The sequence below is a fragment of the Telopea speciosissima genome, chromosome 6 (genome assembly GCF_018873765.1).
Source record: "Telopea speciosissima isolate NSW1024214 ecotype Mountain lineage chromosome 6, Tspe_v1, whole genome shotgun sequence".
NCBI classification, from domain to species: Eukaryota; Viridiplantae; Streptophyta; class Magnoliopsida; order Proteales; family Proteaceae; genus Telopea; species Telopea speciosissima.
Window position 1 is genome coordinate 54,176,457 of NC_057921.1, and position 27,962 is coordinate 54,204,418.

The window sequence follows — 27,962 nt, forward strand, 5'->3', positions numbered from 1 at the left end:
GAAATCTTACGCCCAAGCTACGGTATGGGACCTCTTCGCCGATGTTACGGTATCCGACCCTTCCGACGATGTCGTATATAACTTCAACAATGTCATCCCCAGTTCCACCCCACCACCCCCCAAAAAAACCAATGTCGCCAGAAAACCGCCAATGGGGTTGACGGAAAACTACTCCCCCACCTTCTTATCCACCGGAAACCCCTGCCTCGACTTCTTCTTCCATGTTGTCCCTGATACACCACCGGAGACTCTGAAAAAGCGATTACATTTGGCATGGAATCACAATGCTTTAACCACTCTCAAGCTTATCTGCAACTTGAGAGGGGTTAGAGGAACTGGAAAGTCAGACAAGGAAGGATTCTATACAGCTGCTCTATGGCTCCACAAAAACCACCCTAAAACCCTCGCCGGCAACATGAGGTGGTTTGGAGATTTTGGTTACTTCAAGGATTTGCTGGAGATTCTCTACAGACTGATCGAAGGAGCTGATGTTCGGAAAATTGCAAAGACAGGGAGACCTATCAAAGGACCAAGAATGATAAGGCTAAGGCGAAGGCGGATCTTCAAGAGAAAAAAGAAAAAGAAGTTGTCGAAGAAAGAAATTCAGCAACGCAAACAGAAACGTGTAGCGCCGGCGGAGCAGAGGATAGCAGCTGCAATGAAGAAGGGCAGTATTCAGAAGAAGGCGGCCAGAGTTTTGAGGAAGAAGAAACTCTTATCCATGAGGCAGAAGGCTGTATGGAGGTATAGCCGTGATCCAGACTACCGATTCTTGCACGATCGGGTCTCTGATATCTTCGCTGAGCTCTTGGTTGCCGATCTTCAGTTCTTGAAGTCTGGACAACTTGGTAATATAAGCCTTGCAGCCAAGTGGTGTCCTTCTCTCGATTCTTCTTTCGATCGATCAATTCTCATCTGTGAAAGCATCGCCAGAAGAGTCTTTCCACGGGATTCTTACCTAGAATACGAGGGAGTCGAAGAAGCTCATTATGCCTACCGAATCCGTGATCGTCTCCGGAAGGAATATCTCGTTCCACTCCGCAAAGCCTTAGAGTTGCCGGAGGTTTACATGTCATCAAAATTGTGGAATTCGCTCCCGTACAATCGTGTTCCCTCGGTGGCCATGAAAACCTACAAGGGGCACTTCCTGAAACACGACAAGGAGCGATTCCAGGAATATCTCGGCCGTGTACGACGCGGAGAAGCCAAAATCGCTGCCGGGGCGTTACTGCCACACGAGATCATAGCATCCTTAAATGACGATGATGGTGGCGAAGTGGCAGAGCTTCAATGGCAGAGAATGGTGGACGATCTGTCAAAGAAGGGGAAGCTGAGAAACTGCATTGCGGTCTGCGACGTCTCTGGAAGCATGGATGGGACGCCAATGGAAGTCTGTGTTGCACTGGGGCTATTAATCTCGGAGCTGAGTGAAGAGCCATGGAAAGGGAAAGTAATCACCTTCAGCCATCGTCCTCAGCTTCACATGATCGAGGGAAATGATCTTGAATCGAAGACTGAGTTCATTAGAAAAATGAATTGGGGAGCAAACACAGATTTTCAGCGAGTGTTCGATCAAATACTAAAAGTTGCCGTTGAAGGGAAACTAAAAGAGGAGCAGATGATAAAGAGGGTCTTCGTGTTTAGCGACATGGAATTCGACCAGGCATCGGAGAACAATTGGGAGACAGACTATAAAGCGATACAGAGGAAATTCAAGGAAAGCGGGTACGGATCGGTGGTGCCGGAGATTGTGTTCTGGAACCTGAGGGACTCGCGAGCGACACCGGTGCCGAGCAACCAGAGTGGGGTTGCTCTAGTGAGTGGATTTTCCAAGAATGTGGTGACGCTGTTCTTAGAAAATGATGGGTTGCTCAGCCCAGATATCACAATGGAACTCGCTATCTCTGGCGAAGAATACCAGAACCTCGCTATCCTGGATTGATGTCTCCGAATCAAATTACATGAATACAATAATGAGTTTTTCCCTCATTTTTTTCCTTCCTCATCTTTGATTGGTTTCTTTCTCATTATGTGTTTTTTTTTTGTAAAAATTGTTCTATTGATTCGCGGCATTCACCCATGAGAAAGACGAAAGATGGTATTTTCTTTTGCGGATGAAATTGAGAGAACTCAATGAAGGCTTGTTGAGCTGCCGAAATAAAATCCTCCATACTCAATTTTGATTTTTTTATGATTAGATAAACGCTTAAATGATGAACATTTTATAAAAGTGGCTGAAATGAAAGGGAGCAGAAATTTTATTCCCAGCAAATAAACGTAGAAACAATCAATTTGTAAATGGATTTGTTGATTTGATGTTGAATTGTGACTTTTTTCATAGAGTTGAACCATATGGAGGGATTTTCATCTCCAACAGTTAAAATATGGGCAGTGGTGTATTTTCATCCTCTCATGTGTTGGATGGACGGATTTTCAGGTTTTGAGCGTCCTAGCCTGTCCTGTTTAGTCAATTAATGCTGAAGAACCATATCAACCTATTGTATGTAGGGCTGTAAACGGATCGGATTCGGCTCGGATAGTGCTATATCTGCATCCGCATCCGATTAGCTATCGGATGGATTCGGATAGCGGTAAACGGATATGGACCCGGATATGGATCCAGATATTTTATCCGTTTACATATAAATATAGCTTTTCGGATAATTATAGTCTATCCGTATCTGTATCCATTTAGTTTTCGGATGGATTCGAATAGTGCTAAACAGATACGGACACGGATATAGAAATGGATTTCGGCTATTCATTTACACCCCTAATTGTATGGGAGAAATGGATTTCGGCTATTCATTTACACCCCTAATTGTATGGGTCATCGAAGGAATTCAAGCAGTCACATGAATCCCTTTCCCTATAGGTTATTCAACTTAATCCACTCTCTCTAACACAAAAAATTCATTTTTGGTTTTTTAGCCTAGGTGTAGGGGAGGGGGCGTGGAGGGGTGAAGCATGATTGGTTGTTTTATCAATAATTGTGAGTTGATCACGGCAAGGTCACATTTTTTTTTTTTTTCCGGTAAGAGGCAAGGTCACATTCTTACATACACAAAATTTTCATTTTGTTGAAAGCAGTTAAGTGTTTCTCCAATCATCCATATGAGATGCAAATCTACAAGCTCTTTGGGCTTTATATATTTTTTGTGGGGAAGGGGACTCAATTATTCCTTCAATTCCTGCACTACGAGCATCGATAGCATTAGAATGCAAAAAAGGAGGGTAGTTTTGACATTGTCAATAGTGGGCAAAACCGTGATAATGATCCAAAAGTTTAATCACATGGTCACTTCACCCTTTAAGAAAGAATTCTTCCTTCACTGTTCATGGTGTTTCTAAAATGTTTTGGAAACCTAAGAAAAGTTAGATAGAGAGAGGACTAGGGATTGGATTTTATTCGCTTCAATGTTGCATAAAATTTTTGAAGCCACTTTGGACAAAACTTGGTAGCTAAAAATTTATCTTGGTATGATAAATCCACAACATATCCAAAAAATAAACTGCAAACATCAAAAATAAAGGAAAGAAGTACCTCAACTCTTGAATTCAAAGTTCTCATATCTTTGTTTCACAAAGCCATTGGATGGGAATGAGGGTCTACGATGCACCACCTCAACTTCATCTGATGGCTGTGTTGGTCATACAATATATGGGGTTCCTCCTCCACACCCCCCCCCCCCCCCAACCAAACCCCCTCTTCCCCCTTCCCCCCAAACCCCCCCTTCCCCCTTCCCCCTTCCCCTTTTTTTTTTGAGTTAATTGTTACAAAGCTTATGCATCAACGGATGCTATTCGTGGGAAAAAATCGTGTTGGTGCTGAAATAATTCATGTACTTTGGCAGATAAAGTAGGAAACCTGAGCTTAGCAAAAGGTCACAGGGTCCGGTCCCAAGTCTGCCTTAACACATTACAAATACTATGGACATTGTGAACTAAACAGGTCATGTGTATAGCAGCAAGCATAAGACATATAGAGAGGTCCCTCCGACGGAGCCAGAGCCACATAAATAAAGGTCACAGGAACTGGACATGATGTAACAAATTACAAATCTCATGGACGTTGAAAAATAAATAGGAAAAATGGTTGTTTTTCTATTTCAGGTCCTCTATTTTGTCCATGGATTGCTTACATATTTTCAGCCAAATAAAACCCATCACTACACTGCTATTGTATAATAAAAGGAAAATAAAACCTGCATTCTGGAAATGAGGAACACACAGCCTATGCCAACATAACTAACAACCATGCTACCAGCATCTGGGTGGGGCCAACACTGATTAGTAGGAAAACCTTAGAATGAAAAGTCCTTGGCCCTTGGAGTCCCCTTGAACCTGAGTGATCAAACCTTCTATCCACTTGGCCAATGTAGACATATCCACATGGCATTCATACTACCTGTCAATAACAAGAGAGCTACCGGGTATAAGCAGTGCCACATAAAAAGGTCGTACCCAGTGTACAAGGCTCCCGCGTTTGGCAGGGTTTGGCGAGGATCAGATGTACGTAGCCTTACCCTTGTTTCCAAAGAGGTTGTTTTCAGGACTTGAACCCGTGATCAAGCGTTCAATCAGCAAGTGAGCACTTGACCAACACACCAAACACGACCTTTGTTACCCATGACTGAACCATTTCAGTTATTGGAGCTACTCCTAATTAAGTTCCTCAGAATGCAACCTTTGCTAGTCATCTATTCTTCTCAACATCCTCATTTACTGTAGCCCATCAAAAACATGAACCTTTGTCCTTCCAAACACCCCAATCCATGAAGGGGTAGCAGTCTCTAATATTCTTCTCACATCTCTGAAGGGACTGAGAAACCAAACCCAAATTACTGCTAGAAATTTTTGAGAAGATGTGGCAGTGCTTACCAATCATGCTTAATCAACTTCTAAGAGGCACTTTTCTGTCAAACATCAAATTGCTAGTAGAAAATGCATGAGTAAAAACTCTTCCTAATTAAGTGTCTATTTCATCAACTGTTTACCATAGACTTACTAGCCATAGAAATGTTGTTATGTAATGGTGAGATTTTAGAGTATTCTACATGAGATGGAACATACATATATCTTGGGCAAAGAAATAAGGTGAAGCCATATATGTCCCTAGTAGCATTAGAATATGCATAAGTATCACACTCTTGTCAATGTTTGGTATGCATTTTTAGAACGTGTTATAGTTTGATTTTTTATTCTCAGATGATAAAAATAGTTGTTTTTGTGGTCTGAGAATGCGACATCGACCTACAATGCATACCAAACACAGCTTCTGATAAATATATAAATGCAATAAAACATATAAACTGTACATTATAATTCTACAAAACCCATAACCACATGCTGAAAACATAACTAAGAAAGGGAAAATTACATGATTAGCCACTATTGAGTTTCACTTTACAAAATTATCTAACACTTGTTTGTTTAAACAAAACTACTCAAAATAAGTATAGGTATTACGAAAATAGCCAAAACAGTGACTAGCATACCGATTGCTTCGTATTTTCCAAGACGATGAAGTCGCCGAAAATTAGAGGATGAAGTAAGTAATTCCCAGAATTTGCAGGGAATGGAGGAGTCGCCGGAAACCATAATTAAAAAGCCCTAAATCGTTATGTATGAAAACCTAACTCAGATATGTGAAACACCATTTTGGATCATCGGTGAAGTTGAACTCTTACTAGAGAAAGGCCATTAAATCTTGTCGTGAATCCCTCGATTGAGAAGAATCATTGCCAAAAAATGAGGGACTACATAGTGAAATTTTGGATTGAAGATGTAGTCAAAGGAGATACTCCCCGGAGATTGAGAGTTGCAGAGGGAGACAACACAGATAACAGAGAAAACCCAAATTAAAGTGGTCACAGAGATAGTTAGGTGGTGACAGACAACCAAGATGGGTCAAAACGAAATGCAAAGCCAATTGTTGAGAGATGCAAAAGCAACTTCTGAGGTAAATTATCATTGTCTCCCAGCTACACACTTGAGAGCGAAAGACTCTCAGCACCGAAGGCATCACTTGAAAGCAAAAATTTGAACCTAGCCTTTTACTAATCATTCGGTTTTCCAAATCCATAGTTATGTTTCTTATTTTGAATCCCTATTCACTTTCGATGAAGTTGAAATGGAAGTCCTCATAGTTCATGTAGGTGGCAATACTTCAGGTGCACTAGTCGGAAAAGGCTTCGCGATTGGAAGGAGAGACAAGTGGTGGTGATCGAGTAGGGCTTTGGCCGGAGGAGCGAGTAAGCGACTGGGGGTAATGTCGAAGTAAATGCAGAAGAGGCTTTTCCCATGGCTGCAGGAGGAGGAGATGGAGAAGAAGTGGGCGCCTTTGGTGAAGCCACAGATGGAGTAGTCATCGGAGAGCCCCGGGTGATTAGCCGGCGGCAATTGTGACGATGATGAACTGGATTTGGTGCCACCTCTGGAGCCCATTTGTGCAGCGATACATTTTGACACAGAGAGACAGAGAGAGGGAACAAAGAAGAAACGTAAGAATACGGTACGATGATACTGGTTGGTTATTTTCGAATACCAAAACTTGTTTTTGTTGAACACACAGTGCAGATGGCAGTGACTGTGTGTTGGTTGTCATTGTTGTCAACACAGTGCATGTGTGTTGTTGTGGTCAATACAATGCATCTTGGTGCAGTTATAACGCTCAGGCCAGTCAAGCAGCATTCTAGTTGAGTAGACATGCTTATGGCAGTGCATGTAGTGACTGGATTGTGTCCTCACCATCCCCAGTAGTTCTTACAGTGTTCACTACGGCAGTGATATCATTACAGGGGTATGGCAATGTATACAGAGGTCCCATAGTGTTTGGGAGTCATCCAGGGGCATTTTGGTCATTTGATAGTGTCGTGGCATGTTGGCAATGATACTGGAGCATCCGGGGATTATGTGGCAGGATGAGATTGTTCATTGCAGTGTTTGGATGCCTTATACAGCTTTTGGTGAAGGCTAGGTGCATTAAGAATATTGATTTTACAGGTTTTCGCACTAACTGCGTGTTCGTCGGTATTTTTGGAGGATATATTGATAGAACTGGGTGGAGTATTCTACATGAATATTTTAGTTCGTCGAGTTTTCTTTCCATCGGTTCAAACGGTTCGTCAATCCGACGTCAAATGAGGGAGTTATGATTTTTTCCGTTTGGATGCGTAAATTAGAAGCAAATCTGGAAAGTTGGATTTCAAATTTTGCTCTCGGCCAGCAGCTTAAGATCACTTTTTGGACTCAAGGGTTTAAATGCAAATAAATATAATTAATGTCTATGATGACATAAATAAGTGAGGTTAGAGGGACTCTTTTTTAAATTATCAAAGTTGAAGAGATTTTCAAAAATAGGAAATCATTACTCTCCCACGTGAAGGCTGTGAATGGATGAGTTAAAAAGCTTTTCAAAAAGTCTTTGATTCCATTTAAAAGCTTTTGATTGGTTCTTCAAAAAGTACTTTGGATAACTGTGCCAATCTCTCTCTACCTTAAGAGAAGTACTTTAATCAATGCTTGATTGAAGATTCATTTTATGTAAATTCCATTGGTCCATCTAAAAAGGGCTATTTAGTTTTTTACTTGATCTTTTGTAGAAAGAAGAGAGAAATGGTTCTTCTTCTTCTCCAAAATGAAGAAGAAGCTTCAGAATCGTGTAGAGAAAAATAGAAGAAAAAGGGAAAAGGAAAAGGAGAGGAAAAGAGCAGGAAGTAAGAAGAAAAAAAGGGGTTGCAGCCCTAAGCCCTAAGAGGTGTTGTATGATTTGAGTCTCCCTCTCTATCTCATGTCTCCAGCCCTTCCTTGATGCCATTGATATTCTGAAATCATAGAACCAGAACTTCTTTAGGTGGTTGTAGCCAAGAAGGAAGAGGGAAAAGAGAAAAGGAAAAAGAAAGAAGAAGGAGAAAGGAAGAAGAAGGAAGGAAGGTTTAGTGCAAAAAGAAAGAAAGGAAGAAGAAAGAAAGAAAAAGAAAAGGAAAGGAAAAGAAGAGAAAAGAAAAGAAAGGGAAGGAAATAGAAGGAAAAGAAAGAAAAGGAAGAAGACAGTGGTTTCCCACACTGCCAGGAACCACTCCAGGACTCCAGTGACAGAGCACACTTGAAGATTTTAGTTCTCCATCAAATTGGGAGAAATTGAAGATTCCAGTGAGCCGCCAGAGTTGCCAGACTCCATCACCGGACATCAGTGATCAAAGACAGTGCATGGTTGTGAGATTTTCTACACTTTATTGCCTGTTGTGTTTGATATACTGTATTTCCATTGCATATGCTAGCTAGGTTATACTGCCATAGACCAATGCTATGTGGATTTCATTGTAGGGCATTTGTATAAGCCCAATTATTTTTATTGAGTTGTCGATTGCATCCGGACACAGTCTTAGTTACCGAGTGGGTCTTTGGAAAAACCATTGGGGGTAACACCCTTGTCTCTATACTTAGAGATAGAAGCAGGTCAGATGTCCTGAGTCATAGGTGTGACTGAAACATCATCTGTCGTGGGTGCGGCTTCTCAGTTTTATGCTGAAAAAATTAGTGATGAGTAGATGCTGAGGTCCAAGTGACCATTACTCCGTGCACGTAGGCAACTTGCCGAAGCACGTATATCTCTGTGTTGTGGATGCTTTCTTGCTTTAGTTAGAAGTGCCTTTCTGCAGGATGGGTGTACACACTTGGTAGAGCCTTTGAGTCTGGCTGGGGTGTGTACATGATTTTGTGGTTTGTATTCAGATCCTCCAGTTGTGATTGAGTCAGTGTGCTTGAGTGAGGGATCTCCAACAGTTGACATAGCAGCTCTTGGCAGCACTTTGTTTAGCAGCTCTTGGCAGCAGTATCAGTGATTGTGGTTGTATGTAACTATGTCAAGATTGCTAGTTAGAGTGTGGTTGTGTGCCTGTTTGCTTTTTAAGAAGACTGTGTGGTTGGTTGCGGTAAGTGTTAAAGATCTCAACAGGTGATCTAGGAGGTGAACCTGCTTGAGGGAAAAGATTTTTATAGTCCACTGATTCACCCCCCCTCTCAGTGGCCATCACTGTTCAACAATTGGTATCAGAGCAAGGTCCCTGCAGTTAGCTTCAGCAGCTTAGGGTGATCTTGGTAGTGATGGCAGCAGTCGATAGCCTTGGACATCCCAGATTTTCTGATTCAGGAGCACCTATCTTCTATGGTATAGATTATGTTTTCTGGAGATGCAGGATGGACTCATACATTGGAGGTGAAGGAGGCTATGATGTGTATCAGGTAGTCAAGAAAGACTGTGGAAAGTCAAAGAAAGAAAAAGGGTTTAATTTCAAAGCCAAAACTCTTATACTTGATGGATTGAGTGACAGCATTAAAGTTAAGGTTAGTGGATGTACTTCCTCCGAGTCTATGTGGGATAGACTTCAGAGCTTATATGATTGTGAACCATACAGAGCAGTTGTACAGTCAGCTAGCGATGAGTCAGCATCAGAGGTAGCTAGTAGATCATCAGGAGAGTGTTCTTCTATTCATTCAGAGACAGAGGTGGATAGGCCTGTATGTATGGTTTCTGATGAGAGAGAGAGCATGGCGATTCAGAGTTCACATGAGGAGTCTGAGGATGAGGTAGATGATGTAGAGATTGACTGGAGAGGAGAGCTGACATCTACTCTCAGTGAGTTGAGACTGGAGAATGATAGACACCAGGAGATCTCCAGAGATCTCACAGATGCCAGAGAGACCATCCAGTCCTTGAGAGCTCAGCTGAGAGAGTCCACAGTTATAGTGGAGGAGCTTGAGGCTCAGGTTATCAGGAGAGATGACCTGTACAGCAGTCTGCAGGAGGAGACTACAGCTCTGAGATCATTACTGAAGACATCAATACAGGAGTTGTGTGATAGTCAACTTGAGGAGAGATGCAGAGGATTTCAGGCAGAAGTCATAGCATTGCAGACATAGTTGCAAGAGCTTCAGAGCAGTCAGACATCCATCCCATCTGTGGTTGTAGGTATTGATTGACAGCCAGCTCAATCTGTAGATTGTCAGAGACCACCCATCATTAGTTCTGATTCTATTACAAAGCAGGGTGAGTCATCTAAGAGAGTTGCAGAGACAGACTTGAACAGACCACAGAGATTGAGCACTAGCACAGCTCAAAGGAGGACTCAGCAGAGAGCTCAGAGGAGACAGAGACAGAGAGATCAGAGGCACAGGCAGATGAGACCTCCAGCACACCAGGCACAGTGTGGAGGTAGTCCTCAGCAGAGGCAGATCAGAGGTATCACCCAGCAGATACAGAGGAGAGGTATAGAGTTCAGAGGTAGAGGCCAACAGAGGCAGGGCAGACATGGTGACACAGGGAGATATAACATGTTATATCAGAGATTAGTTGGGCATGGCAGGTTCAGTAGATTTCCCCATCAGAGGCAGATGGTTCCTACGGGTTGGCATAGAGTACCACCCAGTTGGCAAAGGCAGCCCCTAGTGAGACAGTCACATTTTCATGGGTATTGTCACAGGTGCAGTGGGTATGGACACAGGAGTGCAGAGTGCACTCAGAGAGTAGGATCCAGTAGCTGTGGAGGGAGGACTCCCATAGCACCACTAGGCAGACAGTCAGTGGAGTGTCTCAGATGTTACCAGCTTGGACATTGGGCCAAGCATTGTAGGACTGTTCTCTCCCCTCATCTTGCTCAGCAACAGAGAGATTATTTACACTCCAGAACCAGGAAACCTAGAAGAGGTTCTAGGAGGCAAAACAGATGAGTAGACAGCAGCAGAGACAGGAGAGACAAAGATCGACTGCCACAGTCTAGTGACCGGTCTCGAGAGGGCCTTGTGTTGTGTGTGGAGAGTGAAGGGTTCACCAGAGACACATGCAGCAGTGAGACAGACCAGTACAGCTAGACCATCAGTTGGGCAGGCAACAGAGAGGTCAGTTGGTTCAGTTGAGCAGAGACAAAGGCACAAACAGAGATATAGAGTAGTGACTGAGCAAAGAGATAAGCAACAGAGCAGGAGAGTTTTTGAGAAGAAGCCCAGACAGAAGACCAAGGCAGTTGGTCAGAGAGTTTGGAGAGAGAGGCACACTGAGGTGTGTGCAGCTACACTCACCACCCTCACACCACTCAGCTTGGGTGTGGGAGTGGGCACACCTCCCAGGCACTAGGTGCACTTAGGTGCACAAGAGAGGGGGAGCTCACTAGATGTTCATTAGTGCCCCCAACAGGACTCAGGTTATAGCAGTAGAGTTCCTGTAGTAGTGCTTGGATTGGAGACATCAGTTGACACATAGTGCAGTTCTCGACAGTGTGTTGTTGCATTTGGTGGATATGGCAGTCATCAGATGAGCAATTTCAGGACAGTGAGAGGACAGAGCAGTTAGTGGTGATGTCAGAGGTTTGCAGTTGATGAGTGTGGCACCATCCCCAGTAGTTCTTACAGTGTTCACTACGGCAGTGATATCATTACAGGGGTATGGTAGTGTATACAGAGGTCCCATAGTGTTTGGGAGTCATCCAGGGGCATTTTGGTCATTTGACAGTGTCGTGGCATGTTGGCAATGATACTGGAGCATCCGGGGATTATGTGGCAGCATGAGATTGTTCATTGCAGTGTTTGGATGCCTTATACAGCCTTGGGTGAAGGCTAGGTGCATTAAGAATATTGATTTTACAGGTTTTCACACTAGCAGCGTGTTCGTCGGTATTTTTGGAGGGTATATTGATAGAACTGGGTGGAGTATTCCACTTGAATATTTTAGTTCGTCGAGTCTTCTTTCCATTGGTTCAAACGGTTCGTCAATCCGACGTCAAATGAGGGAGTTATGATTTTTTCCGTTTGGATGCGCAAATTAGAAGCAAATCTGGAAAGTTGGATTTCAAATTTTGCTCTCGGCCAGCAGCTTAAGATCACTTTTTGGACTCAGGGGTTTAAATACAAATAAATATAATTAATGTCTATGATGATATAAATAAGTGAGGTTAGAGGGGCTCTTTTTGAAATTATCAAAGTTGAAGAGATTTTCAAAAAAAGGAAATCATTTCTCTCCCACGTGAAGGCTGTGAATGGATGAGTTAAAAAGCTTTTCAAATAGTCTTTGATTCCATTTAAAAGCTTTTGATTGGTTCTTCAAAAAGTACTTTGGATAACTGTGCCAATCTCTCTCTACCTTAAGAGAAGTACTTTAATCAATGCTTGATTGAAGATTCCTTTTATGTAAATTCCATTGGTCCATCTAAAAAGGGCTATTTAGTCTTTTACTTGATCTTTTGTAGAAAGAAGAGAGAAATGGTTCTTCTTCTTCTCCAAAATGAAAAAGAAGCTTCAGAATCATGTAGAGAAAAATAAAAGAAAAGGGAGAAGGAAAAGGAGAGGAAAAGAGAAGGAAGGAAGAAGAAAAAAAGGGGTTGCAGCCCTAAGCCTTAAGAGGTGTTGTATGATTTGAGTCTCCCTCTCTATCTCATGTCTCCAGCCCTTCCTTGATGCCATTGATATTCTGAAATCATAGAACCAAAACTTCTTTAGGTGGTTGTAGCCAAGAAGGAAGAGGGAAAAGATAAAAGGAAAAAAAAAGAAGAAGAAGAAAGGAAGAAGAAGGAAGGAAGGTTTAGTGCAAAAAGAAAGAAAGGAAGAAGAAAGAAAGAAAAAGAAAAGGAAAGGAAAAGAAGAGAAAAGAAAAGAAAGGGAAGGAAATAGAAGGAAAAGAAAGAAAAGGAAGAAGACAGTGGTTTCCCACACTATCAGGAACCACTCCAGGACTCCAGTGACAGAGCACACTTGAAGATTTTAGTTCTCCATCAAATTGGGAGAAATTGAAGATTCCAGTGAGCCGCCAGAGTTGCCAGACTCCATCACCGGACATCAGTGATCAAAGACAGTGCATGTTTGTGACATTTTCTACACTTTATTGCCTGTTGTGTTTGATATACTGTATTTCCATTGCATATGCTAGCTAGGTTATACTGCCATAGACCTATGCTATGTGGATTTCATTGTAGAGCATTTGTATAAGCCCAATTATTTTTATTGAGTTGTCCAGTTGCATCTGGACACAGTGCTGGTTACCAGTGGGTGCTGGAAAAACCATTGGGGGTAACACCCTTGTCTCTATACTTAGAGATAGAAGCAGGTCAGATGTCCTGAGTCATAGGTGTGACTGAAACATCATCTGCCGTGGGTGCGGCTTCTCAGTTTTATGCTGGGAAAATTAGTGATGAGTAGATGCTGAGGTCCAAGTGACCATTACTCCATGCACATAGGCAACTTGCCGAAGCACGTATATCTCTGTGTTGTGGATGCTTGCTTGCTTTGGTTAGAAGTGCCTTTCTGCAGGATGGGTGTTAAATCCGTGCCCAAAACCCGGTTTGAAACGCGATCTGACCACCGGTCTGGTTTAAACCTTTTGTGTAGAACCAAGAGTGGAGTACGCTCGTGAACTGTGGGTCATAATACTCAAGCCATCACACGAGATTGTCGACCGCGAAACAGGGGAAGTCCTCGAGGAAAGATCCACCGTCAGAGAAAGGGGGAAAATCGTCCACGAAAGCATATTCTTGGAATTCCCTTATGATAGGGATCCGCGGGGCCCGCACCTGAATCGCCCTTATCCACTTAGCGATGATTGGGAGTAAGTCACTATCCGAATAATTCATGCCTATGCATGACCATTAATAAGCATAAGAACTAGAATGGGCTTGGGCTTAGGAGCATAGTCTCTTTCTAATTGTAACTAGAACTTAGGACATGGGCCATGGGCCATGGGCCCAAGTGGATCCAATAGCCCAATGACTTAAACTAGACCTTGGGCTTATACCTAACCAAACAAGCTCCTAAACAAATGGACCTAAGGACTTGAGACTAACCAAACAAGACCTAATACCTAGATGGGTTATTAAAGACCCAAAACTACTATTCACCTCACATTTCAATCCTAAATCGTGGAGAGGAGAGGAGAAAAAAAAAGAAGAAGAAAGAGAAGAAGAAAGAAGAAGAAGAAAGAAGAAGAAAGCAGAAGAGGAAGAAGGAAGGAGAAGGGAGAAGTATGGTGGAGCACAAGCTATCATCATCAACCCTTGGTGAGTCTCTTTCTCTCTCTCTCTCTCTCTCTCTCTCTCTCTCTCTCTCTCTCTCTCTCTCTCTCCATCTCTCTTTCCCTAATTCTATTACCTAGGGTTTGAATTGGTGGAGCACACCTTGAGTGCTCCATCTACTCAATTAGAAGAGCCATTAATGGCAAATCCTTGATGTTTAACTATGAAGCACCTAACCCTACCTTAAACCCATTCACCCTTCTCCATTTATGAACCCTAAGTTGGGGATTTACCTCCATTTATGGGTTTTACCAACCCTCATGGAAGACCGTAGATGTGTGGGTTTGAGGGATGTTAAATAACATTGATTAAAGACCCTTTCAAAACCCCAATACCCAAACCCATGAGTTTTCTTTCCATATGTATTTTAATGGAGGAAAACCTAATCGATCATGGGGTTTACAAATCCATGTTGGGTGTGTGCTATGGCACCTTGGTTGGAGTTGTTCTCATGGCCAAAGAGACCCCTAAAAAACCCCAAAGAATACCCCATTTTAGCCCAAGACTTTGGGGCTGCAAAATCATTCTCGGAATGGCATGAACAGCAAGACTGGCACGTGGACAGGCACATGCAAGTGCCAGTCCCTGAGAAACTAGATCTGCCGGTGGGAAGTCTAAGAGGGACAGGCACATGGACAGGCACATGCAAGTGCCAGAAAGATCTGCCGGTGGGAGGTCCGAGAGGGATAGGCACATGGACAGGCACATGCAAGTGCCAGTCCCTGAGAACCTAGATCTTCCGGTGGGAAAGTCCGAGAGGGACAGGCACATGGACAGGCACATGGACAGGCACATGATATAGCCTTGCTGTATGTGCCGGTCCCCTATTTTAGCCTTGTTTGATAACTTATGGGGCCCAACTCTTCTAGCCCTAAGGCACTAATCTCTCCCCACGTTGTACACTCTCTTTAGGTTGGTGACCGGCTCGGGGCGTATTAGTACGTGGAACAGTGTACTTGGCATCGAACGCCGATTTGAAGAGCTCCGCATCGACGATTGACTAAGAATCGGTGAGTGAGTTAAGCAAACGTCTTAATTTATGGAATGTTTGTGTGTCGTGTCTTGCGAATGTCATTCATGCATGTGTGCTATAATATATAATTATTAGTAAGATATAGGACGATATAAATGTTTAGATGTTGATAGGACTTTACATTCTTGTCTTGCGATATTATTTATTTTATTGCACTATGGTGCGAATGGTGTTGGATTTAGTTATGGGACTCGTGCGGTTGGTTGGACCGGGATTCCATAATATGGACTCACTCATGGCATGTAGATCTAGGGCTTTGGAGCGGGATCCAAGTGCCGGTGGGTGCTGGGCTTGAGATCACCGTACTTGAAATTGCATTAGAATTGTCCATTGCATTAGGTGGAAACGGGATGGTGACCGACCGACTATCTTCGGTATTCACATCTCGTACTTGTATACGCTTATGGGCTAGAGGGGCGAGAGGATAGCCGACCGACCGTATTTTGGTATCTATGGACTCGGCCTCTGGCTTATGCACATGCGTACCTCACTCATACAATAGGTGAATGCTGGCTAGGATAAATGTTTACCCAGTACTATGACCCTTACCGACAGGGGGTTAGGTGTCGGTCAAATCCGTGGGTTCCTACCGTTATTTGGGTATACCCACCCGGGAAGTTCGGGCGCCAACCGTATTTTGGGCCGAACGCCGGGACGGGATTTGACTTGGGGTTTGCGTATATCTCTTGGTGGAGACCGGCACAGCGAGGCTTCAGCGCGACTCGGGTTTGTCATCGCCAGTATACCATCCGTTTATGGTACCGATGTCGGGGATGCTACCTAAGGTGTTGCTATAGTACTATACCTGACTTAGTTGTGTGTTAGGTGGATAACAATAAAACTATACATCATCATTCATTCATGTAGCATGATTGTAAATTGTATGTGATGTACGGTCTACCTTGGTGGTATGGGACACCTTGGTATCCGTCCATCATGTATGGTTTGCGATCAACCCCATTCATTATTATTATTGTGTATGTTTGTGTGGCTTAGCCACTCATTGGGCTCGATTGGAGCTCACTCCTCGAGGAAACATATTTTTAGTTGATGCGGTACATTCGAGCAGAGTGGCACAGAGTACGAGACTCCTGAGGCTGGTTACGTTGATTGGTGGACTCCGGAGATCGTGGAGCATGGACCAGAGTGTTGCTGCGATGTGTGTTCCTTGGCGGGACAGTGACTTATGGCCGGTGGCTATCTTTTGATGCACTTGATTATTCATTTTGAATTATAGGTGTATTCTTTTGATTCCTTTCATGATAGATGTATTATTTATATAGTAGGTAATACATAGGTCCTGATTAGAACGAATTGTACTTGAAGGGGTAAACTTGAATAGATGATATTTTATATGCTATCACCTAGCTTCTGCTAACTCTGATGTTATTAATATTAATCCTTTCTTTTTTTTACCTATTATCTGTCGTTGTGAATGAGTAAGACTTGGGTACTGCATCAGTGATTCTGGTGGTTGGAGAGCGTAGTTGTATGCTCCGGTTGCATTTCCCGTGGTTCAGGGATGGGGGTGTGACAATGGGTGTACACACTTGGTAGAGCCTTTGAGTCTGGCTGGGGTGTGTACACGATTTTGTGGTTTGTATTCAGATCCTCCAGTTGTGATTGAGTCAGTGTGCTTGAGTGAGGGATCTCCAACAGTTGACATAGCAGCTCTTGGCAGCACTTTGTTTAGCAGCTCTTGGCAGCAGTATCAGTGATTGTGGTTGTATGTAACTGTGTCAAGATTGCTAGTTAGAGTGTGGTTGTGTGCTTGTTTGCCTTTTAAGAAGACTGTGTGGTTGGTTGCGGTGAGTGTTAAAGATCTCAACAGGTGATCTAGGAGGTGAACCTGCTTGAGGGAAAAGATTTTTATAGTCCACTGATTCACCCCCCCCCCCCCCTCTCAATGGCCATCACTGTTCAACAGTTTTGGGTGATTTTGTTGGAGTAAACATCTGCTGGATAATTTTGTAAATTGAAATTCAATAGTGGCTAATCATGTAATTTTACCAATAAGAAATGACATTCTCAAAGAGGAGTCTAGCAATGAGCCCGGTTATGAGGGGGAAAGTATTCCTGTAAAATAGGGAGAGTTCCTGCGTCAATGGCGGACGGATAGGAAGCACAGTGGGAGGATAATTATCCGAGAGAGGGAGGAGATTACAAAAAGGGAAGCCGAAAGCTTGGAGGCCAAGAAACCCGTCTCTATAAAGAATAGAACACATTAACCATTTCGATAGACCATTCTCTCAACATGAATCCTCCTCAGAGGAAATCTTACGCCCATGCTACGGTATGTGATCTCTTCGCCGATGTTACGGTATCCGACCCTTCCGACGATGTCGTATATAACTTCAACAATGTCATCCCCAGTTCCACCCCACCACCCCTCCAAACAAACAATGTCGCCAGAAAACCGCCGATGGGGTTGACGGAAAACTACTCTTCCACCTTATTATCCACCGGCAACCCCTGCCTCGACTTCTTCTTCCATGTCGTCCCTGATACACCACCGGAGAGATTGAAAAATCGGTTACATTTGGCATGGAATCACAATGCTTTAACCACTCTCAAGCTTATCTGCAACTTGAGAGGTGTTAGAGGAACTGGAAAGTCAGACAAGGAAGGATTCTATACAGCTGCTCTATGGCTTCACAAAAACCACCCTAAAACCCTCGCCTGCAACATGAGGTGGTTTGCAGATTTTGGTTACTTCAAGGATTTGCTGGAGATTCTCTACAGGCTGATCGAAGGAGCTGATGTTCGGAAAATTGCAAAGAAACGGAGACCTGTCAAAGTACGAAGAATGATAAGGCTAAGGCCGAGGCCGAGACCGAGGCCAAGGCGGATCTTCAAGAGGAAAAGATTGTCGGAGAAAGAAATTCAGCAACGTAAACAGAAACGTGTGGCTCCACGGGAGCAGAGGATAGCGGCTGCAATGAAGAAGGGCGATATTCGGAAGAAGTCGTCCAGCGTTTTGAGGAATAAGAAACTCTTATCCATGAGACAGAAGCTGTCTGGAGGTATAGCCGTGATCCAGACTACCGATTCTTGCACGATCGGGTCTCTGATATCTTCGCTGAGCTCTTGGTTGCCGATCTTCAGTTCTTGAAGTCTGGACAACTCGGTAATATAAGCCTTGCAGCCAAGTGGTGTCCCTCTCTCGATTCTTCTTTCGATCGATCAATTCTCATCTGTGAAAGCATCGCCAGAACAGTCTTTCCGCGGGATTCTTACCTAGAATACGAGGGTATCGAAGAAGCTCATTATGCCTACCGAATCCGTGATCGTCTCCGGAAGGAATATCTCGTTCCACTCCGCAAAGCTTTAGAGTTGCCGGAGGTTTACATGTCATCAAAATTGTGGAATTCGCTCCCGTACAATCGTGTTCCCTCGCTGGCCATGAAAACCTACAAGGGGCACTTCCTGAAACACGACAAAGAGCGGTTCCAGGAATATCTTGGCAGTGTACAACGCGGAGAAGCCAAAATTGCTGCCAGTGCATTACTGCCGCACGAGATTATAGCATCCTTAAAAGACAGCGATGGCGGTAAAGTTGCAGAGCTTCAGTGGCAGGGAATGGTGGACGATCTGTCAAAAAAGGGGAAGCTGAGAAACTGCATTGCGGTATGCGACGTCTCTGATAGCATGCGTGGGACGCCAATGAATGTCTGTGTTGCAGTGGGGCTATTAATCTCGGAGTTGAGTGAAGAGCCATGGAAAGGGAAGGTAATTACCTTCAGCCAATATCCTAAGCTTCACATGATCGAGGGAACTGATCTTGAATCAAAAACTCATTTCATAAGAAAAATGGATTGGGGAGGAAACACAGATTTTCAGCGAGTGTTCGATCAAATACTGAAAGTCGCCGTTGAAGGGAAGCTAAAAGAGGAGCAGTTGATAAAGAGGGTCTTCGTGTTTAGTGACATGGAGTTCGACAGGCGTCGGGGAATATATGGGGGAAGAAATGGGAGACAGACTATGAGGCGAAACAGAGGAAATTCAAGAAAACCGGGTTCGGATCGGTGGAGCTAGAGATTGTGTTCTGGAACCTGAGGAACTCAAGAGCGACACCGGTGCCGAGCAACCAGAGTGGGGTGGCTCTAGTGAGTGGATTTTCCAAGAATTTGTTGAAGCTGTTCTTAGAGGGTGATTGGTTGGTTTGCCCAGAGGCCTCAGACGCGGCAATGGAACTCGCCATCTCTGGCGAAGAGTACCAGAAACTCGCTGTCTTAAATTGATGTCTCCGAATCAAATTACATGAATAAAATAACTTTTTCTCATTTTTTTTCTTCCTCATCTTTGATTGGTTTCTTCTTTGATAAAAGTTCAATTCTGATTTTTTATTCTTTTGATAAAAACGGATCTCATTAGTCCATTGAAAAGCACGTGGTGGAAGAAATTCAAAACTCCATCAACCACGTAGTGGAAACCTTCAGCCGTAGTCTTTATTGAATATAAATAACATCCATGCAAATAGATACTGATAACAATACCAACACAGGGAGACTTATGGTTTCTATGACAATGCCAACCCACTCCACTCTTCTTGTCGTTCTTGCATCGAGATGCATCAGTATTCCCCTTCAGGAAGGGAGCAGAAAATTAATTACCAGTAAAGAATTGTACGGATCATCGAAGGGATTCACATGAATCCCTTTCCCTATAGGTTATTCAACTTAATCCACTCTCTCTAACCCAAAAAAATCACAAAATTTTGGTTTGGTTGAAAGTAGCTTAAGTGTTTCTCCAAGCATACATATGAGATGCAAATCTACAAGTTCTTTGGATTTTATATATATTTTGTGGGGAGTGGGGACCCAATTTTTTATTCAATTCCTGCATCATGAGCATCGGTAGAATTAGATTGCCAAAAGGGAAGGTAGTTCTGACATTGTCAATAGTGGGTAAGAGCATGATAATTAAACACGGTCACTTCACCCATGAAGAAGGAATTATTCCTTCTCTGTTGATAGTGTTTCTAAGATGTTTTAGAAACCTAAGAAAAGTTTGCTAGAAAGGACTAGGGATTGGACTTTATTCGCTTCAGTGTTGCATAAAATTTTTGAAGACACTTTGGACATAACTTTTAGTAGCTAAATTTTATCTTGGTATGATAAATCCATAACATATCCAAAAAATAAACTGCAAAGCGCATAAACAAAGGAAAGAAGTACCTCACCCCTTGAATTCAAAGTTGCTCGTGCTTTTGTTTCACTTTATAATAATGCTTAATACTATAAATCGATTTTAAGGAAGAGTTTTAAGATCATGTACAAAGCCGTTGGATGGGAATGAGGGTCTATGGTGCATCACCTCAACTTCATCTGACGGCTGTATGCATGGTCGGTCATGCACACACAACCTTTTGCCCTTGATTTTTAAGACTCTTTAATCTATGGGGTTCCTTTCCCTATTTTAGAGTTTTACACAAGCAAAAGAGGTACTAGATAAATACAACTGGGTAAAGAGGTACTAAATAAATATAACTGGGTTTCACTCTAATACTAGTATGGATCAAGCACAGTATGTGACATGCATTTTAAAAAAATGTAGGCCACCAATTGAACTGACAACAGCTCAAAAAATGCAACACTCTTTGCTACCGATTGCCAAATGTATGGCTGAGGGGGAAGCAACATCAACCAAACCCCATTTCCTATCACTAGTACATTTTGCTATTGTAACAGAAGGAAAATAATATTTTTAAAAAAAAAACCTGCATTCTGAAAATGACAAATACACCTATAATCAATTGAAAGCATTCAATGGTGAAGTGTGTAATTGGACCAACATAAGTAACAACCAAGCTACTAGCATCTGGGTGGGACCAACACCGAGAAGTAGGAAACCTTGGAATGAAAGTCCCTGGCCCTTGGATTCCCCTTAGACCTCTGAGTGAACACTCTGCCTCATCGTGTGTAATAAAACCTTCTATCTGTCGATAACAAGAAAGCTACTGGGTATAACCAGTGCCACTTGGCATCCTGCAATTCTACGCAGAAGCTCCAAGTCCTTGAAACGTAGAACAAAGAGAACTCATCAGGTTTCAAGATATTTGTCACAAAAACCAAATGCAATAATTGCTCAGCAAACTCCTTTCTTCACACCTACCATGTTCAACTGGCTTGGCTAACCTTCAAAAATAGATTTCCTGACCCTCATTAGTTTATCAAGAAGTTCAAGATGCAGTGACTGACCCAATTCAACAGTAACAATGTCATGCCAGATTGCCAGGGTATATTCAGGGATTTAACCGTATGACCAATAGGTTTATATTCCCATAAGACGAAATCACCAGGTTGTCTCACCATACTCGTGTTTTCCCATGGCTAGGAAAATCAATTTCAACTCATGAGTTCTTCAGTCTTCTATAGAGGCAGTAATTTTGAGTGTGTCCTAAAACAAATACAAGTTACCTGTTCTGTTAGACACCTAGTTCTGCAGCAAGAGATCCTCATGAACTGCTCTTCAATCTCAAAAATTGCATTATCCCAAAGAACCTGGTGGCTGTTTTGTGAGCTTGAGTTCCACACTTGTGCTCCTTGTACCAATTGTTTTGCAATTAGATTTGCAGATTCAAATGGCACCTGGAAGTCATTGATGGTTCAAAAATGTTGACTGATGATCAAACAGCCAATCATTTGTCCATTTTTTTTTTTTTTTTTTTAGGGAGGGGTGGGGGGGGTGGTGGTGAGAGGGCAGCTATTGAGTATTCAGAATTCAAGAAGCAAGAAAGTAATAGAGTATATAGCATTGATGGTTCAAAATGTTTATTGAGGTCCCACTATTTTCCTAAAGCAATAAAATATGAGAATGTCTCAAAACATCAAGCAATCTATGCGTTGGATATTGGCCATTTTTTCTTTAAATGGTGCTAGGATGATTGTCAAAAGGGCTGAAGGAGGGTCATTTCTTGATTTATGCTTTTGCAACTGCTTATAAAATTCCTCATTTCTATACAAAAATTTGGCATAACTGACCTCTCATGTAACATCTACTATATATATGAGTATATTAAGTTGACTCTCTCCCTTTGAATTTACTTTGAGCCTACAACATAAATTATCTCATAATATATTTTTTTCTAATCCAAGGCTAACCACCACATCCCAGGTTGAGTTAGAGTTAAGCAGAATGTACTCGGGTTCATTTTGGAAGGATATCTCTACGGTTTGACACAATAGTTCCAAAGGATGGACATGGTCAGGCCCCGATAGGCCCAAGTTGCACCCAGCTTCTATTTGGGTTCCATTTTTACAGGTACAGCAGAGCACAAGTATTGAATTTGTTAAAACCATTACCTATGGTGAAAACACCCTGTGTACAAAGAAATCTGCTGTGTGAAGTCTCCCATCTCCGAGTCAGTAGCAGATGTGGCAATCTCCTTCAGCAGTAAAGCTCACTAATTTATGCTTCCTAGGCAGTATTTAAACACTGTCAAATCTGAAATTGGCTTTTTAGAGATTCTCACCATCTTGAAAGCGGAAATTCTTGCTTGAACACTTTCAGAATCAGATGACGTACTGTCTGTTCCTTCAATGCTTTCATGTTTCTCCTCCAAACTTTTCCCAAAAGCATTCTCATCCTGCATGTGGTGGTGAACAAGTAAGATTAGAATTCTAACATACAAATAACGATAGATTTTTTCTTAGGAAAAAGAAAAAAAGGCATTTCAAAAAGGAAAGCTGTGCTGAGGTATTTAGACCAACAAATATGCATGGGGTGTCAATATCATGGTCCCTAAACATTTTAATAAAAAATAAGAACTAATATGGAAAATTTTAGTGAAAAATATTCCCAGATCAAAAAAAATTTGTGTCCAATCATTGATTCATACAAGAGGGAATCAAAGTGGATTTTGTTCCAACAAATACTAACAAATATTTCATTCAATGAAAGACAGTAAAAATAATCCATAAATAAATAATTTCACAAATGACAGGAACAATTTCTTTGAAACTAAAGGATTTGACACATGAGCTGTTATATTGGATCATGAATGGATCCTTATGATATACAAAGCCAGCGCATGCTGTTGGACCGCATCAAACATTCTCCAGGTATCCATTTTGTTACATCAGAAAGTATGATTGCCTAACTGATGAAAATAACACAATTCAAATTCAAACATGATTCAAGAAAATTTTGGCCAAGCTCATAAAAGGCAGAATCCATTAAAGGTATCAATTTCAGGTATTCATTTTGCTTCTGATTTTTGCCTTTCTTGATTCATTTTCTTAGTTTCTAAATTAGAGAGTTAGTTTCTGAAATCGATGAACCAATTGAAGCCAGCACAAAGAAAGTAAAGTACAAAATGGTTGTAGATCTTCAAATCTCATTGATGGTTAAGACAATCACCTTCCGAGAGGCACTTTTCTGTCAAACATCAAATTGTTAGTAGAAAATGCATGAATAACTCTTCCTAAGACTATTATAGGACAAAGTCTAATTTTTAAAATTTCAGAATAATGTTAAAAGTAACCAACTATTCCATTACAAACATTTTTGTCCCCGTTCATTCCCAGGAACAAAAAAATGAACCGGTGTTAACAAACACATTTCGGTTATTTTTTTGTTCCCAGGAACAAAAAAGAAATAAAGAAACAGAAGTGTTATCATGCAGGCCCCTTGTGTCAGGGCCCTTGTGTCTATGCCCAAGATTTGTATGTTCCATCTCATGTAGAACTCTAAAATCTCACCATTATAGCATAACATTTCTATGACCAAGTCTATGGTAAACAGTTGATGAGAAATAGAAATAAAGAAGCTCCAATTTGAAGCTTCTCTATCCCAGAAATAAAAGGAAGTAATAAAGGGGAGAGTTGCTTTTTAATGAGCACATGGTTAATTTGATGGTCAAAGCAGTAATTTCAAGTTCAAAATAAAACACCACCTCCAATGCAACTTCAACCACCGCCACTACCTCCACCACCACCACCATCACCTCCAATGCCACCACCACAACCATTACCACCTCTCCCTCCACCACTGCCACCTCCACTGCTGCCACCGCCACTAACACCACCTCCACCACTACCACCACTACTACCACCGCCACCACCACCTCCATTGCCGCCAGCACAACCACCGGTACTACTGCCACCTACATCCCCACCTCCATCTCCACTGCCACAACCACCATCTCCTCCTCCACCACCACCACCACTGCCACCACCTCCACCAAATTTTTGGGTATTCAATGGCATTTTTGAAAATTTATAGAAGTTCCAGAGACAAAAATTATTGTGCATAACAAACGTATTTCTATTGAATACGCAAAAATTTAAGGAAAGCGAAACTGTTTTTTTGTCCAAAAAACACGAAAATACTATGTGTTTAACAAACATGTTTTTTTATCAAAAAATTTGGCCCAGTAACAAATTAAAAAAAAAAAAATTTAAATCATTCCTGGAATAGAAACATGGCCCAGAAACAGAAATATTACCATGCAGGCCTAAGGTGTCAGAAATGTCACCCGATGATAAGAAAACCATGTTTCTAGAATCATTAGAAACTTCAATATTGTATGCACAAGTATTAGTGTATTACACTAAGATAAATATATAAATGCAATAGAACATATAACTGTACATTAGAATTCTACATAACCCATAACCACACACTGAAAAACATAAATAAGAAATGACATTCAACCATAATATCTGATATAAGAGATAATATAAAAGCACAACAACCTATTCACCCAAAAAAAAAAAAAAAAAAGGCACAACTAACCTTGCCTGCCACTAACAACACTCCAAACACCATCACCACCTTCTTCTTCGATCTCAGAAGCACATGAACTGTAAATGGATAATTCCAATGGAAGGTTCTGTTATCAGGAAAACAAAAAGGCATTGCTTAAGCAGAGAACTGCATGAATTACAAAATAAATAAATAATTCAAGCAATTATTTTTCTTGCACCTTCACCAAGTAATCCTTAACAGAGAAAGTCAAAAGCACGACTTGTGCTTAATGAATGTAATTCTGAAATCTCCATCCCCTCCACCATCAGCCGAAGATACCTTTTTCATATCATCCGAAGTAGAATCATTCTTCAATGCAGATGATAGTGTTTTCTCTCCCACCACCATCCCATTCATGTGAAGGCAAACAAAATCTATAGATACCTAGATATCTTTTTCATATCATCCGAAGTAGAATCATTCTTCAACGCAGATGATAGTGTCTTCTCTCCCACCACCATCCCATTTATGAAAAGGCAAACAAAATCTAAAGATACCTAGTGTTAAACAAATCTAGGAATAAGCAATTCATGATTGCACTATTTTAGAGATTATAAAAGCTTTGCTCTAACAATAATTACATTAGCTCTTATGTGAATACACCAAGAAAAAGAGGGTCCCAATTTCATTCAATGATTATGTCAAAATAGGAGGCAGGGAGAGATGGAGGGAGAGAGAAATTTTTTTGTTTTTTTTTAGCTATAAAAAACTTATAATATAGAACCTTTGCAAGGCAGAGTTTACAAAACGGACTTGGTAGTACCAGCCAAGTCAGCAAGCAAGAGAGAAGAGAGGGAGTGGATTTGGTAACAAAATCTGGCTTTTATAAGTTACCTATTTCATTGCAATGAGCCCGGCAAGAGGGGGAATGGGGAATGGGGAATGTTTTCCTATAAAATAGGGAGGAAAGCTTGGAGGCCAAGAAGGGGAGAAAAATGTAAATAAGATTGTAACAGACTAACAGACTAAGAGAGTCCTGCGTCGATGGGTAAGATACATGGCGGATAGGAAGCACGGTAGGAGAATAATGATCCGAGAGAGAGAGAGAAAGGAGGTTACCAAAAGGGGAAGCCGAAAGCTTGGAGGCCAAGAAACCTGTCCCTGTTAAGAAGAGAACACATAACGCACGCATTTCCACAGAGATAACATTCATCATGGATCCTCCTCATTCTCTACTCCTCGGCCCTCCCGAAATCCACCTCTCCACCCCTTCTTCCGCTGGAAAACCAAAGCCAGCTAGCTCCGGCAATCCTTTCATGGATGCTTTGGTATCTGGCTTCAACAATATCGCCAGTAAACCGCCGATGGGGTTCACGGAAAACAACTCTCCCACCTTCTTATCTACCGGCAACCCCTGCCTCGACTTCTTCTTCCATGTCGTCCCTGATACACCACCCGAGAATCTGAAACAGTGGTTAGATTTGGCATGGAGCCACAATGCTTTAACCACTCTCAAGCTTATCTGCAACTTGAGAGGTGTGAGAGGAACTGGAAAGTCAGACAAGGAAGGATTCTATACAGCTGCTCTATGGCTCCACAAAAACCACCCTAAAACCCTCGCCTGCAACGTGAGGTGGTTTGCAGATTTTGGTTACTTCAAGGATTTGCCGGAGATTCTCTACAGGCTGATCGAAGGAGCTGATGTTCGAAAAAATGCACAGGTATGGAGACCTAACGGAGTACGAACGAGAAGGCCGAGGCCGATCTTCAAGAGGAAAAAGTCGAAGAAACGTAGACCGCAACGTGTAACTTTAGAATCCTTTATGCCGCGGGTGAAGTGGAATCAGAGGATAGCGGCTGCAACGGAGAAGGTCATAAATTTGAAGAAGGAAAAAGTGATCTCCAAGGCGAAGAAGGCTGTCGAGAGGTATAGCCGTGATCCAGACTACCGATACTTGCACGATCGGGTCTCTGATGTCTTCGCTGAGCTCTTGGTCGCCGATCTTCAGTTCTTGAAGTCTAGACAACTCAGTAATATAAGCCTTGCAGCCAAGTGGTGTCCCTCTCTCGATTCTTCTTTCGATCGATCAATTCTCCTCTGTGAAAGCATCGCCAGGAGAGTCTTTCCGCGGAATTCTTACCTAGAATACGAGGGGGTCGAAGAAGCTCATTATGCCTACCGAATCCGCGATCGTCTCCGGAAGGAATATCTCGTCCCACTCCGCAAAGTCTTAGAGTTGTCGGTGGTTTACATGTCTGCAAATTTGTGGAATTCGCTTCCGTACAATCGTGTTGCCTCGGTTGCCATGAAAACCTACAAGGGGCACTTCCTGAAACACGACCAGGAGCGTTTCCAGGAATATCTCGGCAGTGTACAACGCGGAGAAGCTAAAATCGCTGCCGGTGCATTGCTGCCGCACGAGATCATAGCATCCTTAAATGACGTCGACGGTGGCAAAGTTGCAGAGCTTCAGTGGCAGAGAATGGTGGACGATCTGTCAAAGGAGGGAAAGCTGAGAAACTGCATTGCGGTCTGCGACGTCTCTGGAAGCATGGATGGCACTCCAATGGAAGTCTGTGTTGCACTGGGGCTATTAATCTCGGAGCTGAGTGAAGAGCCATGGAAAGGGAAAGTAATCACCTTCAGCCATCGTCCTCAGCTTCACATGATCGAGGGAAATGATCTTGAATCGAAGACTGAGTTCATAAGAAAAATGAATTGGGGAGCAAACACAGATTTTCAGCGACTGTTCGATCAAATACTAAAAGTTGCCGTTGAAGGGAAACTAAAAGAGGAGCAGATGATAAAGAGGGTCTTCGTGTTTAGCGACATGGAATTCGACCAGGCATCGGAGAACAATTGGGAGACAGACTATAAAGCGATACAGTGGAAATTCAAGGAAAGCGGGTACGGATCGGTGGTGCCGGAGATTGTGTTCTGGAACCTGAGGGACTCGCGAGCGACACCGGTGCCGAGCAACCAGAGTGGGGTTGCTCTAGTGAGTGGATTTTCCAAGAATATGGTGACGCTGTTCTTAGAAAATGATGGGTTGCTCAGCCCAGATATCACAATGGAACTCGCTATCTCTGGCGCAGACTACCAGAAACTCGTTGTCTTGGATTGATTTTTTCGAACCAAATTTATATGAATGAAATAAATTTTTCTCATTTTTTTCCTCCCT

The 27,962-nt window shown here is 42.4% G+C and overlaps 2 protein-coding genes and 1 pseudogene across 3 annotated transcripts in view; 2 read left to right on the forward strand and 1 right to left on the reverse strand.

Annotated features, from left to right (window-relative positions):
• LOC122666203 (SH2 domain-containing protein A-like) overlaps positions 1 to 27,962 on the reverse strand; it is a 54,323-nt gene that overhangs the window by 2,439 nt on the left and 23,922 nt on the right. The window lies entirely within an intron of this gene.
• On the forward strand, positions 152 to 27,942 carry LOC122666205. Of its 2 annotated transcripts, XM_043862354.1 has the most exons (2): positions 152 to 685; positions 26,649 to 27,942. In XM_043862354.1, the coding sequence occupies exons 1-2, from the start codon at positions 152 to 154 to the stop codon at positions 27,903 to 27,905; spliced, it is 1,791 nt and encodes a 596-aa protein (XP_043718289.1). In that variant the 3' UTR covers positions 27,906 to 27,942. The 2 variants fall into 2 exon arrangements, with proteins under 2 accessions (XP_043718289.1, XP_043718288.1); XM_043862353.1 differs by lacking the exon at positions 152 to 685 and having other exon boundaries at positions 25,986 to 27,942.
• LOC122666206 lies at positions 17,495 to 19,350 on the forward strand (annotated as a pseudogene).